Here is a 16,319-nt window from a genome sequence, read left to right as displayed (position 1 = left end):
AACTGATCTGTGAAGTAGAAGAGAAGTAGGGACAGAGTCGCGATCTGCGTTTCACTACAGAGGTGAATCGGGGTCTGCAATTCTCAACAAAACCTATTTTGAAACTTATCTTTATAAGTCCGGTCCTGGCTAAGATCTAATCTAATAGTACTACTTTTGCATTTGCGTTTAGGTTACTAACTTACTATTACCGGTAGAGCAAAACATAACTTTAAGAATATTGAACCAATACTCTTTTTTTGGTTAATTTTGACAACCTAAATTACCAATTAATAGATTCTTTTTTTTAGTTTACCCTCTAAAACGCTTTTTTGCAAAATGTAGACGCAAATGGTATTAAAACTTTTCATTTGTTTTTGACGTTTACTTTTTACAAATAACAAAGAAGTTTTACATAAACCAATACTAAATCAAACTAGAAAAGTCTACAAAATACATTCATGTATTGAGTTTTGGGAATTAATTACCAAATGAAAATGTTTGACATGACTTTGGTATATTACATTTTTATAATATATATTCGTAGTTAAAAGACTCCATCATCAGTCAAACGGCTTGAGCTTCCAAGAAAGCATTGAAATTCTTGGAGGCTTCTAACAACCGTGGAGAGATTACCGGAGACGTAGGGTATGAAACCGGAGATGACGTGGAAAATCTAACCTGACGCAGTGAAGACTCCATCGATTTTCTGTTTTTCGAACCAGAAACTTTTAAAACACCTTTGATCTCTTTCTCAACAGGTTCCTTGTCAAACACGAAAGCCGCTGAAACGGGATCGTCATGGTCGTTATCACCAGAACCACTTTTGATTAGCTCGGACGGTAAGTCATAGAAGTGATTTCCTCCTTCTTCTCCACCGGATTCCGAAGTGTATGAGCCGCAATCGAATTTCTCCATTGAAGCTCGAGCTGAGATCACTGTGGTAGTGGTGGTGGATTCTCTGACGGAGACGGTTCTTGATACGGTAATGGTCGATGACGATGATGTCGTCGTTGTGGTAGTTCGAGTGAAGGAAGAAGAATCATCTTTCCGTGATGATCTGATCGGTTTTCCTTTACCGAAACCAGGGAGGTATAAACACAGAGCGTTGCATTTGAATCCGTCTTCTAATGTATTATTATTGCTGATGCTCTTGTTTGATTCGGTTTTAATGAAGAACGAGTTCCTCTTAAGGGAGAGTCTCTTGCTACTAGACCCACAAGATTTGCTTCTCTTGTATGCCGCAGAAGATGAGTCCTGTTCCTTGTTTTTGAGCGACCGCATCAGACCCGAACGTTGTCTAGGAGAAGCAGCGGTTGAGTTTGGGAGGCTACGGCTCAGAAACTTAGTCCGAACTGGCTGCAACGGAAGAGGCATAGGCGAATCTAAATCTCTAGGAGGTGACATCGCTGGTAAGAGAACCATATCGAAGCTATCGTTCCTTCTCATCGAACCAGACATAGACAACGACCTGATTGATTTCGGGTCCATCGATATCTCTCTCTCGGATTGCATCATACTCGTTTGCTTGACCAGAATCTTCTTCTTCGAATCAAGTCTGCTTAGAACTTGCCAATCCTCACGAGAACTTTCGTCTCTGAAGCTAACCGTTGGCAGTAGAACTGCAGCCACCATTTTATTTTCCAACCTGAATTGTCAATTAGTAAGAAGAGAAAATGACAAATGGCTAAGTATTAAGGCTAAGAGATGATGGATACTTATACAGAGTCACAGAGAGTAAGCATGGATTGCACGTCTGGTGGCTTATAGTGGCTACACTGAGTCATGATTTGCACGTCCAGCTTTTTTTCCGCGTCCTGCGTATTAGTCTCGGCCAAAGGTTATTGACTTTATAACAATAAACATAAACAAATAATATTTAACATTATTTAACATCGTTGACATGAGACTATGCCCAAGATTGAGACAATATCAGATCATGATAGATATGCTTGCACGAACCACACTTATTATAATATTACCAAAGGGTTTGGAGTACTTTACCTGAAGTTTGTGTAGACCACAAGCCGACGAATAAGGAAGAAGATGCTTTAAAAAATTTAAATTTATTTCATGATCTTAAGTTACAAAACATCAATGATGGTGGTGGTGTGCAGAAACTAAATGGATTTGACTCTACTGAAGGGAATTGTAAAACAAGATTAATACAACTGAGACACCGATGATAACTGGTAAAGCCGATACAAAGTACAACGCTCCATAACCCTGCAACATATTACGAAGGCAGGAAAAATATCAATCAGATAGCAAGTTACAACACAAAATGTCATTGTCAACAACTGAACGCTGGCAATGTTATGAAAGACATAAAGAGTAATGATTTCTAGGTAAAATCAGTAGTCTGTGAAAGCGTTTGAGAGAGATTTGGGAACAAACCGCGACTTTGGTTACTACTCCTTGTTCCTCATTGACATCGGCTTCTTCAATTGCAGCAGCTGAATCCCACTCTATGTTGAGTCTCTTGGCTGCTTCTTTTGGATCTATCCCGGTGTCTGTGGATTTAGCATACATTGATTTTCCTCGCTGCTTCTTTGACACCTCAACCTTTTACGATAGAGAAGATAAAGCCTTAAAACAGAGTTCTGCTAAGCTAATTAACTAAATGTATATTAGCAGCCACCGAGTTACACAAACAAAAAGGGATCTCTTCCATCATATTTACACACCGATAAAGGATTCACCACAATAAAATGAAACGAAGATACAAAAGGGCTTGCACGGTTGCACCAACAGAAAATGGCCACTTGAGATAAGATTATCCAATTCATTTGGCTTTCTATGTTTCTTAAAAGAACCTTTCATGCCTAGTTCAACTGCATGTATTATAATTCTGATTTTCTTGAGGAAGAGATATTGATAAATAAATGTGTATGATTTCAATGGATGCATCACGAAATTTGGGACATGTGAAAGTTTACAGGCTTATATAGGATTGGTTTCATCATGGACTTGAATTGCCTAAGGCGAAAAGGTACTAGATTTTCTCTACCAATCTCACCTATAACGAAAAAAAAGTTGTGGGGGTACAACGAAGAGGTACCTCTAAATTTGGCCAACGCATCATTTCCTCATGTAGCATCCGGAGAGTGGCACGATCTTTAGGGACTTTCCCATCATTTACCTGTGAGAAGACAGCAATACATTTTTAGAGATCTTCATACTAATGTCAAAAGAAACTACTTCCAACACCAAATTGCCACTTGATCAAGATCAACCCTTGTGATTACACAAAGCAAACTGCGTAACTTGGTGTTGTGAAGTAACACCTTGACATCATGATGGGAATTCTATCACCAAGGTTTCTATCGAAGCTCAGATCTTAGAAAGCCAGCACAAGGTTCCACTAAAACCAGAAATGTAACAGATTAAGCATGAATGCAACTCAAGTAATGTTGGTTGAGCAGAACTTGCAAGTAACTGCTGTAATTAGCTATACATCAGCCTTGATGTACAAGAAGAAGAAGAAGAAGAAGAAGAACAAAACAAGCACACTACACACAGACCAAACCAACTGATTCACAATAGCATTCTATGAACACTCCTAGAACTGTACCATATATGTACTCCCTTGTCTTTCAATTATCTTAAGGACATGTATGAGGACCGATTCTATGTCACTAATGGTAAGGCAAAGGCAGATTCAAGATTGACGAGGCAATAATATCAAAAGGTGCATTTTTGAGAAATCAAAAAAGTAACCTGCTCCAAGGCTTCAGCCAAGTCATCCCTACTTGGGGTCTCCGAATCTTCAATTCCAAGCAGCCTCCTTCTTTCCACTTCCCTTGGATCCTCAATCATGATTGTCAACTTAACCTATGGGTTTTGCAACAAAAAATACAAAGCTCTGACTCAATATCTCATCCTAAACCAATCCTAAAAAAACAATACAGAACCATGAAAATGCAGCTTTGCAGCTTTACCTCACTGAAGATCATATCTCTATTCCTCCTGAGAAGCTCCAATACCTAATCACACACACACACATACACACAATTCTTCAGGATGATTCTGATTTCAAGTACATCTACAATTTCACTCAGCTTTAATCAGCAAAGGGAATCACAAACCCGTTTAATCTCGTTAACGCATTTGAGATCTTCAGGATCGACTTCTTCTCCTTCTTCGTATACATCTTCATATTCATCATCATCATCTCTGTTTTGTTTCTCCTTCTCTTCCTGCTCCAACGTTAACGGAACCGGAATACGAATCTCCGTAACATCTCCTTTCTCCTGCTTAGCTATCAAACTACCGAATCTCCGATTCTTCTTACTCCGCCTCACCCAACGATCATCAGAAATACCACTGAAATTGCAAATAACAACCGGAGACGGCGAACAAACACCGTAACTCCGTTGTCTGTCACCGCCGGAAGAAGACAAACTCGAAACACAGTACTGTAACGGCAACTGAAACATCTGCGTCACCATTTCTTCCAACCAAACAACAAAAAAAAAAAAGTAAAGACGATTTCACAGATTCTGCATCTCTTTGAAGATATCTAGAGGAAGAAGACGATTCAAATCATCCAAATGTTAAAACTCAATTTGTCAATTAAAAGGTAAAATTGAATTCGTATAAGATTGGGAAGATAATACGAGTGGCTGATATATGTTGATTTGCCTCGAAAAGCTTTACTACTTATAGATAATATTATTTCTTTCAACTCAAAATAAAAAATAATAATACAATAGGATCAAAGATTTGTTTCAATATTTAATTAATAATCAACAATTACTGTTACTGTTTTAAAATAAACCGCGCATTGCGTAAATATTATTAACCTATATAGTTAATCATCAATTCTTTTTCTTCTTATTCAACAACCTTTTAAACCATTTAGCCGATTTCTTGAGATATCTCTTACGTCCATGGTCGAAATCAACGTAAACCAATCCAAACCGGACTGTGTATCCCGTTGCCCATTCAAAGTTATCCAACAACGACCATGCGAAAAAACCCTTCACGTTGGCTCCAATCGAGATTGCGTCTTGAACCATCTTGAGATGTTTAGCGTAGTAATCAATCCTCTCACCATCTTTAAGTAAGACTTTACCGGTACTGGCTTCATCCCTCCCGTTCTCGGTTATGTACATGACCGGGTCTTTAAACTTGTATTTTGCATAGAGGAGGAGATCACGGATCCCCTTGGGGTATATTAATAGCCAATCCGATGCAGCTTTTGGACCTATGGGAACTCCTTCTCTTTCACCTGTGATGCTGGCACAAGGATCAGTGAATAGTGTAACGTTTTCTTTGGAGCAAGGAACATCCTTTGCGTAAGAAGATGAGTAGTAGTTGATGCCAATGAAATCATATGATCCTTTGAGCATCTTAGATTGTTTTGTAGTAAATGTAGGTAAGCGACCGTGTTTTACGTTGTTGATCATATCAACCGGGTATTTACCGGTTACAAGTGGCTCCATAAAATAGTCGAATGTGAAGGCCATGGCTCGTGCCGCGGCTAACCTGTCCTCGGCTGACTCTGTATTATAAGGTAAGTTCCAACCCGCGTTTAAGGCGATACCAACTTGACCTTTTTGAGATTTCTTGTATTTTTTTCTGTATACTTTGACCGCTTCTCCGTGAGCTAGGATGAGGTTGTGACCAACGATATAAGGCTCGGTAGCTCCGTTTCCGGCGGTGCAGTTAGGGTTTGTGAATTTTGAGCATCTTCCTGGAGCCATGACACCTGCAGCGTATCCTTGTTGCACCACTGTTAATGGCTCGTTCAGTGTCATCCAATGCTTCACTCGATCTCCAAAACTCTTGAAGCAGATATCTGCGTAATCACGGAAATCATTCACAATCTCTTTGCCGCGGAATCCTCCGTAAGCATCTTCAAGGGCTTGTGGTGTGTCCCAGTGGAAAAGAGTGACGAAAGGCTTGATTCCTTTGGACAAAAGCTCATTGATCAAGTTGTTGTAATAATCAATACCGGCTTGGTTGATTCCTCCTTTTAGATTCCCACGTGGCAAGATCCTCGACCATGAGATGGAGAATCTGTAGGCATTGAAACCAATCTGATGTAGTAAGCCCACATCTTCTTTGTAAAGATGGTAAGAATCATCAGCTACAGATCCATTGCTACCATCTATAATCTTCTCTGGGTAGTTTTCAGAGAATGTATCCCATATGCTTGGTCCTCTACCGTCTTCATGAGCACCTCCTTCGACTTGGTAAGCAGATGTTGCAGATCCAAATATGAAATCTTTTGGAAAATCACTTCTTCTTAGTTTAGGCGTTGAAGAGTGTTTCTTGGCAACAACTTCGTTAGAAACCAAGACAATGAACACTAGTAAACAAAGATATTTAGTTCTCATTATAGAATATTAAGTTGGTTTAAGAACTCAAGATTGATAATAGCACTCTTAATTGCTTAAGAAAATAACTCTCAAAACCTAAGCTCTCTCAAAACTCATAAGTTATGCAACACCTTGGCTTCTCCTTATATATGCATAGACCTTTTCTCTTTTAGGACAACTTCCTATTCTCTCAATTTCCTATTTTGATTATATTTAGATAAATCTTAAATATAATCTCTAATCCTTATCTCTTTAGGAGATCTTCAAGCTTTGTTTAAGCTAAGTCGACAATAATTTATTTTTGATTGATTAGATGAATCTTGTTTCTGTTGTACGAAGATTGAACTCAGATTTATATAGGCAAGAAAATTGGTAACGGATTTTGTTACGTTAATCTATAAATAGAGAGAAATATACGATAAGAGATAGTATACATAATCTTGTAAGGTTTTACTTGTTCATAATTAGTAAACAGAACATTCAAATGATCTTATCTAGTTTTCTTTCTAATGACCAAAAAAATAGCTAAACATTCGTCAATGTTTGTTTGTTTGTTTTTTTTTCCTTTAACAACCAAAGTTCAATTAATCTACCTATCAAAAAAAAATTCAGTTGTTGAAAAAAAAAAAAAAAAAAAATTCAGTTAATCTAATAACTACAATTAGAACCTCTGAAAAGGTCAATCTATTTAAGGCCCAATCTATAAGCCCAATAACAAGGCCCAATTAATGTATCGCTGTGATTTTAGCGGGAAAATGTTAGAGGGCGGCAGCTTAAGTTCCCGCTACAATCGACTCGCCATTTCTCTTCTTTACCCATAGTGGAGAAAAGTTTTTGTGCTTTCTGTTCAAACGAATTTAGGGTTTTGTTTTTGGTGGTGAAGAGGGAAAAGTTCAGTGAGAGAAGAATTTGAAAAATGGAAGCTTTTGGTGGGTTTGTAATGGATGAACAAGCGATTCAAGTAGAAAACGTCTTCCTCGAGTTCCTCAAAAGGTTTGTTTTTTTTTCTTCTTCTGATTTTGGGCTTTTCTTCCTCTCAATTTCATTCACGTTTGATTGGAGTTAGCGTTTTTGATTTGGTTTCCGAAATTGGGATTTCAGTTTCCGATTAGATGCGAACAAGCCGGAGCTGTATTACGAAGCGGAGATTGAAGCGATTCGAGGCGGTGAATCAACAATGATGTATATTGATTTCTCACATGTTATGGGTTTTAATGATGCTCTTCAGAAAGCAATAGCTGACGAGTATTTGAGGTTTGTATAATTATCTAAAACCCTAGTTTTTTTTTGTGAATTGGGTGTGTTAAGATTTGTTCTTTGATTTTGATTTTTTTTTTTGTGTGTGTGAAATTGGATTAGGTTTGAGCCGTATTTGAGGAATGCGTGTAAGCGGTTTGTGATTGAAATGAATCCTTCTTTCATTTCGGATGATACTCCCAATAAAGATATCAATGTTTCCTTCTACAATCTCCCTTTCACTAAAAGGTAATGCCTTTTTCTCAAAATTGATGATTTTGACATTGAATTTTTGGCTGAATCTTAGTGGTTGTGTTGATTACTTTGTTATCATAATTTTGGCAGGTTGAGGGAGCTAACTACTGCAGAAATTGGGAAGTTAGTGTCGGTGACTGGTGTGGTTACTAGAACAAGTGAAGTGAGACCTGAGCTGCTTTATGGGACGTTTAAGTGTTTAGATTGTGGTAGTGTTATAAAGAATGTTGAACAGCAGTTCAAGTATACACAGGTAATGAATGCTTGATTTTGGTCTTAGGAAGTGTTAGCTTGTATTCATTGTTTCACTTTTCTTGTTTGTTATATAATTTATGGCCTTGCCTTTATGCAGCCTACGATCTGTGTGAGCCCAACTTGTTTGAACAGAGCAAGATGGGCGTTGCTTAGACAAGAGAGCAAGTTTGCGGATTGGCAAAGAGTTAGAATGCAGGAGACTTCAAAAGAGATACCTGCTGGTTCCTTGCCACGGTCTTTGGATGTCATTCTGCGTCATGAGATTGTGGAACAGGCCAGAGCGGGTGACACGTAAGATTCCTCTTGCGAGAGTTCTCTACGTTATCTGTTCTATCTTCACAAGAATCATGAATTAACATTCGTTGTCTTTTTTTGTTTGTCTCCACAGGGTTATTTTTACGGGAACTGTTGTTGTTATACCTGACATATCAGCACTCGCAGCACCTGGAGAGAGAGCAGAATGCCGTCGAGACTCGTCACAACACAAAAGCTCTACTGCTGCACATGAAGGTGTTCAAGGTCTCAAGGCTCTGGGAGTTAGAGATCTTTCGTACCGGCTTGCCTTTATCGCTAACTCAGTGCAGGTTTGTCAACTTTTTAGTATCTGTCAAACCAAAACTCAGGTGAGATGTGTTGATCAATCTCAATGTTTATTTTTTTTTCCAGATCGCTGATGGTAGTAGGAACACTGATATGAGGAACCGCCAAAATGATTCTAATGAAGATGACCAGCAGCAGTTCACGGTGAGCCTTGGAATGAATTACCAATAGGACTTGTGACAGTTTTTATTCAGCAGGATCTTTCCTTTGCTCTTTTATCCAACCTCTTACACGCTTATGTATACAACTAATGTCATACGTCCTTGTTTAAAATTTACAGGCAGAAGAACTAGATGAAATCCAGCAGATGAGAAATACGCCTGATTACTTCAATAAGTTAGTTGGAAGCATGGCCCCAACTGTTTTTGGTCATCAAGACATCAAACGTGCAGTTCTACTTATGCTTTTAGGCGGTGTCCACAAGACCACTCATGAAGGCATCAACCTTAGAGGAGACATCAATGTTTGTATAGTTGGGGACCCCAGCTGTGCTAAATCCCAATTCCTCAAGTACTGTTTCTCATTGAAAATCAAAGCTGTCTTTGTTTTTGTTTTCTTTTTTTCCTTTTTCTGAAATCTGATACCTCAGTTTTGGTTTGTTAAATGCAGGTATACAGCAGGCATAGTACCAAGATCTGTGTATACATCTGGGAAGTCCTCTTCTGCAGCTGGGTTGACTGCTACTGTTGCCAAAGAACCGGAAACTGGTGAATTTTGCATTGAGGTAATTTTTGAATTGATGAAAAATTATTTCCTGCAAGGAAACTGTCTAGTAACCAAAATTTTATAATAACTTTGAAGAATACTAGCCTTTCTTCATTTATGTGATTTCTACACTCTTGTTGTTATAAATGCTATCTACCTCTCTAACAGGCTGGTGCTTTAATGCTTGCTGACAATGGAATATGTTGCATTGACGAGTTTGACAAGATGGATATCAAAGATCAGGTAAGTGAGCAGCATTGGTTGTTACAGTATAGAGGATTAAGTCTCCTAGACAGTGTTTGATGTAAATTATCGTTACATTTGGACACATAGGTTGCTATTCATGAAGCGATGGAGCAGCAAACGATAAGCATTACAAAAGCTGGGATACAAGCAACCTTGAATGCTAGGACGTCAATTCTTGCAGCAGCTAATCCTGTTGGTGGGCGATATGATAAATCTAAGCCACTGAAGGTGAGGTCATCCCCAAAAATGAATCCAAACAGATACATATTTAAATTCCTTTCTTTGCTGAAAAAGTTTTATGGAAGCTTTTCATATCTAATTGTGATTTGGTCATGCTCTTTTCAGTATAACGTCAATCTTCCACCTGCCATTCTTTCGAGGTTTGATCTTGTGTATGTTATGATTGATGACCCTGATGAGGTAACGGATTACCACATTGCCCATCATATCGTGCGAGTTCACCAGAAGCATGAAGCAGCGCTTTCTCCTGAGTTCACTACCGTACAACTCAAGCGCTACATTGCATATGCCAAAACGTTAAAGCCAAAGGTTGTAGACTAGCCCAAAAAATGTTTTGATAGCAAAAGACTCTTCTGTTGGAGGCACTAACATCTTTTAACTATCCTCATCTGTTGTGTTGCAGCTAAGCCCAGAAGCAAGAAAGCTACTTGTCGAGTCTTATGTTGCTCTTCGTAGAGGTGATACAACTCCAGGCACAAGAGTTGCATATCGAATGACAGTTAGGCAGCTAGAGGCATTGATCAGGCTCTCAGAAGCCATTGCTAGGAGTCATTTGGAAATTCTGGTGAGATTATCCTAAACCATTTTTTCATGTCTTTCTTTTATTCTACCAGTCGTTATTTTGCTTGATTATAATCTTTTAATATTTCGTTCAGGTTAAACCAAGTCATGTTCTATTAGCTGTCAGACTGTTGAAGACTTCAGTTATCAGGTAACTTTGAACATCTCTATTTTTTGTTTTCTCTTATATTGTCTCAAAACCTTAATTGGAAACAACCATACTTGTTTCTCGTATCTAGTGTTGAGTCAGGGGATATCGATCTCTCTGAGTACCAAGATGCTAACGGTGAGAACATGGACGACACAGATGACATTGAAAACCCTGATAATGGAGATGAGGATCAACAGAATGGTGCAGATGAGCCAGCCCCTGCAACTGCAGGTACTTACACATTGTTTATGCTCTTCTTTTTACTCTGACTCAGTTAAGAACCTAACTAACAGCATGGTTGGCAACAGATAATGGAGCAGCAGCTCAAAAGCTGGTGATTAGCGAGGAAGAATATGATAGAATCACACAGGCCTTAGTCATTCGCCTTAGACAACATGAAGAAACTGTAAACAAAGACAGTAAGCAACATCAATCTTCAATGCTTCATACCATTGATTTCTCTCTTTAACTCTTGAAACAGATATATTATGCCACTAGTAACTCTTTTTCTTCTTTAGGTTCGGAATTGCCTGGAATAAGACAAAAGGAACTGATTCGATGGTACATCGATCAACAAAATGAGAAAAAGAAGTACAGTTCGCAAGAGCAAGTCAAACTCGATATCAAGAAACTCAGAGCCATCATTGAGGTAAAACCGAAAACAGCTTATATAAAATCCAAAACAATCTTATTAGTTAAGAGTATTTCAAATTATGTTTCTGTCTTAACACATTCTATGCATCGCACAGAGCTTGGTATGTAAAGAAGGTCATCTTATAGTGTTAGCTAACGAGCAAGAAGCCGCAGAAACAGAAGAAACAAGGAAAAAATCTTCACAAAGAGATGAGAGGATCTTGGCTGTTGCTCCAAATTATGTAGTTGAGTGATGTTATTAAGTGTTAAGATATATATTTGTAGTACTCTTTAAGTAGAAGCCTAAATCCTTCAGCATTTTGAACTAATTTTATTGGAATTTTGTATTCAGTTTTAATCAGTTAACCTCGTCAACACTAAAGAAAACTATTATCTTCCCAGATCACAAAACTCTTAAATATTTATAGTCACCTGCTCTAATTCTATATTTGTTTCTTCTTTGGTAATTCCATATTACTCCATGTATTGGTTAACTATCCTCTAAATATTAAACCTCGTAATCAGTAATCACGTAGCCACTCAAAATCTTCTTTGTTACCATTCTCCAAGCCCTATAGTCGGAAATGCATGGCTGCATACGAACCGACCTCGGCCTCACCAGTCTCCATGAATTCTAAACATATTACAACGAAGAGGATCATTCTTTCTTTTGATTCATGCTCTGCCCTAAAGACATCTAATGAACTAATATATCTTTGAAACCTATCTCGATATTGGTCACGAAACTCGGACTGTGGACTAGTACGTATCCTTGACCGATATGAATATGTCGTATCTGGAACTGGTCCAAGAGATTAGAGATGCTAAAGTTGTCGGATGCGATCGTGGATTGGTATTGCCTGGTCATAAGTGATGCCGTTATTGAATCTTAACACAAAGTTTAAACAAATAACTCTTGTTTATTGCTTTAGAAACTTCTCAAAACCAAAGCACCTTAATCTCTCTAATCTCTCAAAGTTTAAACAAAGTGATGCCGTTACAAATGTTGTTACAACCTAACAACTCCTTCTATAGAGAGAGATTCTTAATATTCTTTAATTAAAACAATAATTAGATAACTCCTAACTTGTCCTAATCCTAAGCTCTTTGGAAACCATGACTCGGTGAGATTAGGATAACTTATTCCTTAAGCTAATTCAAGCTTATCTTCAACAATCACCCCCATAAGCTTGAAGTTCTTGTTGGACACATCATGGACACCAATGAAGTCTCGCATTTCTCTGAACTTGACTCTTCCAAGAGGCTTAGTCAAGATATCTGCCTTCTGTTGAACACCAGGAACGTGTTCGACTTCTACCTGCTCATTCTCAACGCATTCACGTATGAAGTGGTACTTCCTATGGATATGTTTGCTGCGACCGTGGAAAACGGGGTTCCTGGTGAGTGCTAAAGCTGACCTGTTGTCTATACGAACCATCACCCTCTTAAGAGCTTCGCCAGTCACTTCCGAGAGCAAATCCTGCAACCAAATAGCCTGCTTCGCTGCTTCAGTAGCCGTCATGAATTCAGCCTCACAAGAAGACAATGCCACTATCTCCTGCTTCTGAAAACACCAAGTAATAGGACAACCGTTAAGATAAAAAATGTGTCTGCTAGTACTCTTGCCATCGTCCTCATGTACATTGTAGCTACTATCGCTATAGCCAACTAAACCCGAATTGTCTCCAGTCTTGAACGTGAGACCATACTCTGTGGTTCCTTGCAAATACCTCAAAACATGTTTCAGAGCAACCCCATGACACTTCTTAGGACAGTGCATATAGCGACTTAAAATCCCAACAGCAAATGACAGATCAGCTCAAGTATGAATTAGATATCTAAGGCAGCCAATGCTCCTTCTAAACTCTTGTTCATTAATAGATTGTTCTGCCAAAGCTTTAGAAAGTTTAGTACCTGAATCCATTGGAACTTGAACTGCATTACACTCTTTCATACCAGCTTCCTCGAGAATTCTTGCCGCATATCTCCCCTGTTTCAAGGTGATTCCACTGCTCTCTTGCAAAACCTCAATGCCGAGATAATATGTCAATCTACCGAGATCACTCATCTCAAACCTAGATGACATTCCATGCTTAAATTCTCGAATTAACTTCAAGCTGCTTCCAGTAACAAGGAGGTCATCAACGTAAACTGCAACAATCAACAGATGCTCCTCTACTTGCTTTCGATACAGAGCAGGTTCTTTAGCACAACGCACAAACTTCAGTTCCAAAAGAATTTCATTAAGCTTATGATTCCAAGCTCGAGGAGCTTGTTGCAGACCATAAAGAGCTTTGTTCAATTTATACACTAGCCCTTCACTTCCCTTCTTCTTAAACCCTTCAGGTTGAGAAACGAAAACTTCCTCTCTGAGTTCTCCATGTAGAAAAGCCATTTTTACATCTAGATGGTGCACTTCCCAACCTCTGGATGCAGCAAACGCGATGATGAATCTGATGGTCTCAAGTCGTGCTACTGGAGCAAATACCTCATCAAAGTCGATTCCATGTTTTTGTACGTATCCTTTCGTGACTAACCTTGCCTTGTACTTATTAATGCTCCCATCCGAGTTTCTTTTAATTTTGAACACCCATTTTAAGCCTATCGGCTTCACACCCGATGGCAACTCTACTAGATTCCAAGTTTTGTTTTTCTCAATCGAACTCAACTCCTCATTGCAAGCTTCTCTCCATACGTCTAGCACCTTTGCTTCCTCAAAATTTCTAGGTTCATCATTCAAGCTTAACAAGAGTCGCTCTGCTTCTTCCTCTGCATATAACACATAATCATTCAAGTAACTTGGTCTTACACTCGGTCGAACTGATCTTCTTAGAACAAGTGGAGCTACTTGAGGTTCTTGTTCTGGAGTTTCTACCAACACTTCGACTCTATTCTCAGAGTTACTAGCTGGTTCACAATCTGCTTCAACCTCTCTTAAGCCATTGTTACCAAAGTTTCCAAAACTCACAGTAAAGGACCCTGAGACTTCTTTCTCATCTTGTATCTCATTCCAGTTCCACTTCTTTTTTTCATCAAAGGTTACGTCACGACTTACTGTTATCTTACGTGTTGAAGGATTGAACAGTCGGTATGCTTTGCTTCCTGGTTCAGTTCCAAGGTGCACCAATGCACGTGACCTATCATCTAATTTTCTCAGATGCTGTGACTCTACTCGTGCATAGCCAACACATCCAAAAACACGTAAGTGTTCCAAATTCGGCCTTCTTCCTTTAAACATCTCATACGGTGTTTTGTCTAACAGAGACCTTGTGGCTACTCTGTTAATCAAGTATGTAGAATGCCTTATCGCCTCTCCCCATAAGTAATTAGGAACCTCCATGTGCTTTAGAAGGCTTCTAGTCATCTCAAGCAGAGTTCTATTTCTCCTTTCCACCACCCCATTCTGCTGTGGTGAGTAAGGAGCGGTTAAATGTCGCTGAATGCCAGATTCTGCACAGTAGTTCATGAACTCGAAAGACACAAATTCTCCCCCCCCTATCAGTCCTGAACACTTTAATTGTTGTTCCACTTTCTTGCTCAGCGAGGGCTTTAAACCTTTTGAAAGCATTAAAGGCATCACTCTTGTCCTTTAAAAGCAGAGACCACATGTAACGAGAGCGATCATCAATAAGCACAAATACATACTTGTTTTGTGCTGCTGTTGCAGGTGAGATCGGACCGCATAAGTCTCCGTGGATCAGATCAAGTGGTCGTGCAGCTCTGAACCATGTTGCCTGAGGAAATGTCTTCCTCGTTTGCTTTCCTAGTAAGCATGATGCGCAAGTCTTCGTAGCAAAAATCATGTCTGGAATTCCAATGATGAGCTCCTTTCTAACCATTGATTCCATTGTCTTAACATTGACATGACCAAGTCTCTCATGCCATCTTGTAGGATTATCTGCTTCTCTGACCTGCAATAAATTACTCTCAGCTTCCATACGAACTTTATACAGCCTGTTTTGCAACCTTATTGCCTTCACCAAAAGCTTCCCATCGCGATCGTGTAGTGTCAAGTAATTCTCTTTCATTCTAACCTCACAGCCTGTCTCTGTTGCTTGCCCAAGACTAAGAATGTTGCTCTTGAGATCTGGTATCCAATAAACTTGAGCCAAAATCTTCCGATTGCCTGACTTAGTGACAAAGAGAATTGAGCCTCTCCCTTTGATATCGACTCGCGAGTCATCTCCAAATCTTACTTTACCGTAACAGTCTCATCTAGCTTGGTAAAGTAACTTCGATTCCCGGTCATGTGGTTATTGGCTCCGTTGTCAAGGTACCACACATCATCTCCAGCTATCTTAGTTTCAAATTTTTTCGGATGAACCTTTTTCTCATTGAGAAATACTACCTCATGCATCAGTAAATCTTCAGTATCTTGGTTTTCAGATTCATCCGTGTCTTGAATCTCCTGAAGTTTAAGCAACCTGTCGGGACAGTTAGAGGTGTAATGACCATGTTTATCACACCGATAACAAACAATCTGAGACTTATCTCTGTTCTGATAGTTGCCACGACCACGTCCTCTACTTCTTCCTGCAAATCGTCCACCTCTTGCACCTCTGTTTCGTCCTTGGTCATAACCCTCTTGACAATTATTTGCATACATAAGCTTGGGTTGATCATCCTCTTGATCTTCCTCATCTCGAATTCTTTCCTCATATGTCTTAAGCCGACCAACTATGTCCACAAAACTTGTCTTGTTCAGATCAAGAACCTGCTCTAAAGCTGCAATGATGTGGATGTATTTCTTCCTTGGTAGGCTATTCAGAAATTTTTTCACCAACTTGGGTTCTTCTATGCTTACGCCTAAAGCACTTGACTTTGACGCGAGTTCAGACAATTTTCCCACAAAATCGTCGATCGTATCAGTAGTTTTCATCCTCATCCTCTCAAACTCCGACATTAGGGTTTGTAGCCTCGCCTCCTTTACTCTCTCAGCTCCAACATAGCGAGACTTGATTGCGTCCCAAACTTCTTTAGGTGTAGCAAGATTACCGACTTGTAGGGTTAGAGTTTCCGGAATAGATTGGAATAGAAGAGCCTTAGCTAGATCAACCTTGTCAGCGTCAGCTTCCCCTGTTTCAACCGTTTCCCATACCTTGTTTACCCTTAGCATCACGTTCATCTTCATC

At 39.2% G+C, this 16,319-nt stretch overlaps 4 protein-coding genes across 8 annotated transcripts; 1 reads left to right on the top strand and 3 right to left on the bottom strand.

Moving 5' to 3' along the window:
* Positions 346–2,076, bottom strand: LOC104771645 (uncharacterized serine-rich protein C215.13-like). 4 transcript variants are annotated; one of them, XM_010496206.2, is made up of 2 exons: positions 1,984–2,076; positions 346–1,796 (listed from the first exon to the last, which is right to left on the bottom strand). In XM_010496206.2, exon 2 carries the CDS (start codon positions 1,612–1,614, stop codon positions 547–549), a length of 1,068 nt encoding a protein of 355 aa, XP_010494508.1. In that variant the 5' UTR covers positions 1,615–1,796; positions 1,984–2,076; the 3' UTR covers positions 346–546. The 4 variants fall into 4 exon arrangements, with proteins under 4 accessions (XP_010494508.1, XP_010494509.1, XP_010494512.1 ...); XM_010496207.2 differs by lacking the exon at positions 1,984–2,076 and having other exon boundaries at positions 346–1,627; positions 1,698–1,927; XM_010496210.2 differs by lacking the exon at positions 1,984–2,076 and having other exon boundaries at positions 346–1,601; positions 1,698–1,927.
* On the bottom strand, positions 2,015–4,615 carry LOC104771646 (ycf3-interacting protein 1, chloroplastic). Its single transcript, XM_010496211.2, has 6 exons — positions 4,068–4,615; positions 3,921–3,965; positions 3,700–3,813; positions 3,041–3,121; positions 2,377–2,544; positions 2,015–2,205 (listed from the first exon to the last, which is right to left on the bottom strand). Exons 1-6 carry the CDS (start codon positions 4,428–4,430, stop codon positions 2,116–2,118), a joined length of 861 nt encoding a protein of 286 aa, XP_010494513.1. The 5' UTR covers positions 4,431–4,615; the 3' UTR covers positions 2,015–2,115.
* On the bottom strand, positions 4,800–6,323 carry LOC104771643 (beta-glucosidase 13). 2 transcript variants are annotated; one of them, XM_010496205.1, is made up of 2 exons: positions 5,199–6,323; positions 4,800–5,147 (listed from the first exon to the last, which is right to left on the bottom strand). In XM_010496205.1, exons 1-2 carry the CDS (start codon positions 6,321–6,323, stop codon positions 4,800–4,802), a joined length of 1,473 nt encoding a protein of 490 aa, XP_010494507.1. The 2 variants fall into 2 exon arrangements, with proteins under 2 accessions (XP_010494507.1, XP_010494506.1); XM_010496204.1 differs by having other exon boundaries at positions 4,800–6,323.
* On the top strand, positions 7,101–11,441 carry LOC104771642 (DNA replication licensing factor MCM6-like). The gene is made up of 18 exons (XM_010496203.2): positions 7,101–7,298; positions 7,407–7,559; positions 7,665–7,790; positions 7,887–8,049; positions 8,149–8,342; positions 8,440–8,635; positions 8,718–8,795; positions 8,932–9,161; positions 9,261–9,375; positions 9,525–9,599; positions 9,690–9,830; positions 9,948–10,151; positions 10,246–10,407; positions 10,499–10,554; positions 10,643–10,785; positions 10,863–10,973; positions 11,073–11,203; positions 11,304–11,441. Exons 1-18 carry the CDS (start codon positions 7,222–7,224, stop codon positions 11,439–11,441), a joined length of 2,493 nt encoding a protein of 830 aa, XP_010494505.1. The 5' UTR covers positions 7,101–7,221.

The sequence above is a fragment of the Camelina sativa genome, chromosome 20 (assembly GCF_000633955.1).
Source record: "Camelina sativa cultivar DH55 chromosome 20, Cs, whole genome shotgun sequence".
In the NCBI taxonomy this organism is placed as follows: domain Eukaryota; kingdom Viridiplantae; phylum Streptophyta; class Magnoliopsida; order Brassicales; family Brassicaceae; genus Camelina; species Camelina sativa.
The sequence above is the reverse complement of the archived record's forward strand: the minus strand, read 5'-3'. Positions and strand labels throughout refer to the sequence as shown.

Bases quoted from the DNA above. Each gene is read 5' to 3' on its own strand.
- LOC104771642 (XM_010496203.2), top strand. From the start codon at position 7,222: ATGGAAGCTTTTGGTGGGTTTGTAATGGATGAACAAGCGATTCAAGTA. The intron at 8,343-8,439 runs GTAAGATTCCTC...TTGTCTCCACAG, and splicing joins CAGGCCAGAGCGGGTGACAC to GGTTATTTTTACGGGAACTG. The intron at 9,376-9,524 runs GTAATTTTTGAA...CCTCTCTAACAG, and splicing joins CTGGTGAATTTTGCATTGAG to GCTGGTGCTTTAATGCTTGC.
- LOC104771646 (XM_010496211.2), bottom strand. From the start codon at position 4,430: ATGGTGACGCAGATGTTTCAGTTGCCGTTACAGTACTGTGTTTCGAGT. The intron at 3,814-3,920 runs GTAAAGCTGCAA...CAAAACCCATAG, and splicing joins GAGATATGATCTTCAGTGAG to GTTAAGTTGACAATCATGAT. The intron at 2,545-3,040 runs GTACCTCTTCGT...CTATCGTAAAAG, and splicing joins TGCGTTGGCCAAATTTAGAG to GTTGAGGTGTCAAAGAAGCA.
- LOC104771643 (XM_010496204.1), bottom strand. From the start codon at position 6,323: ATGAGAACTAAATATCTTTGTTTACTAGTGTTCATTGTCTTGGTTTCT.
- LOC104771645 (XM_010496206.2), bottom strand. From the start codon at position 1,614: ATGGTGGCTGCAGTTCTACTGCCAACGGTTAGCTTCAGAGACGAAAGT.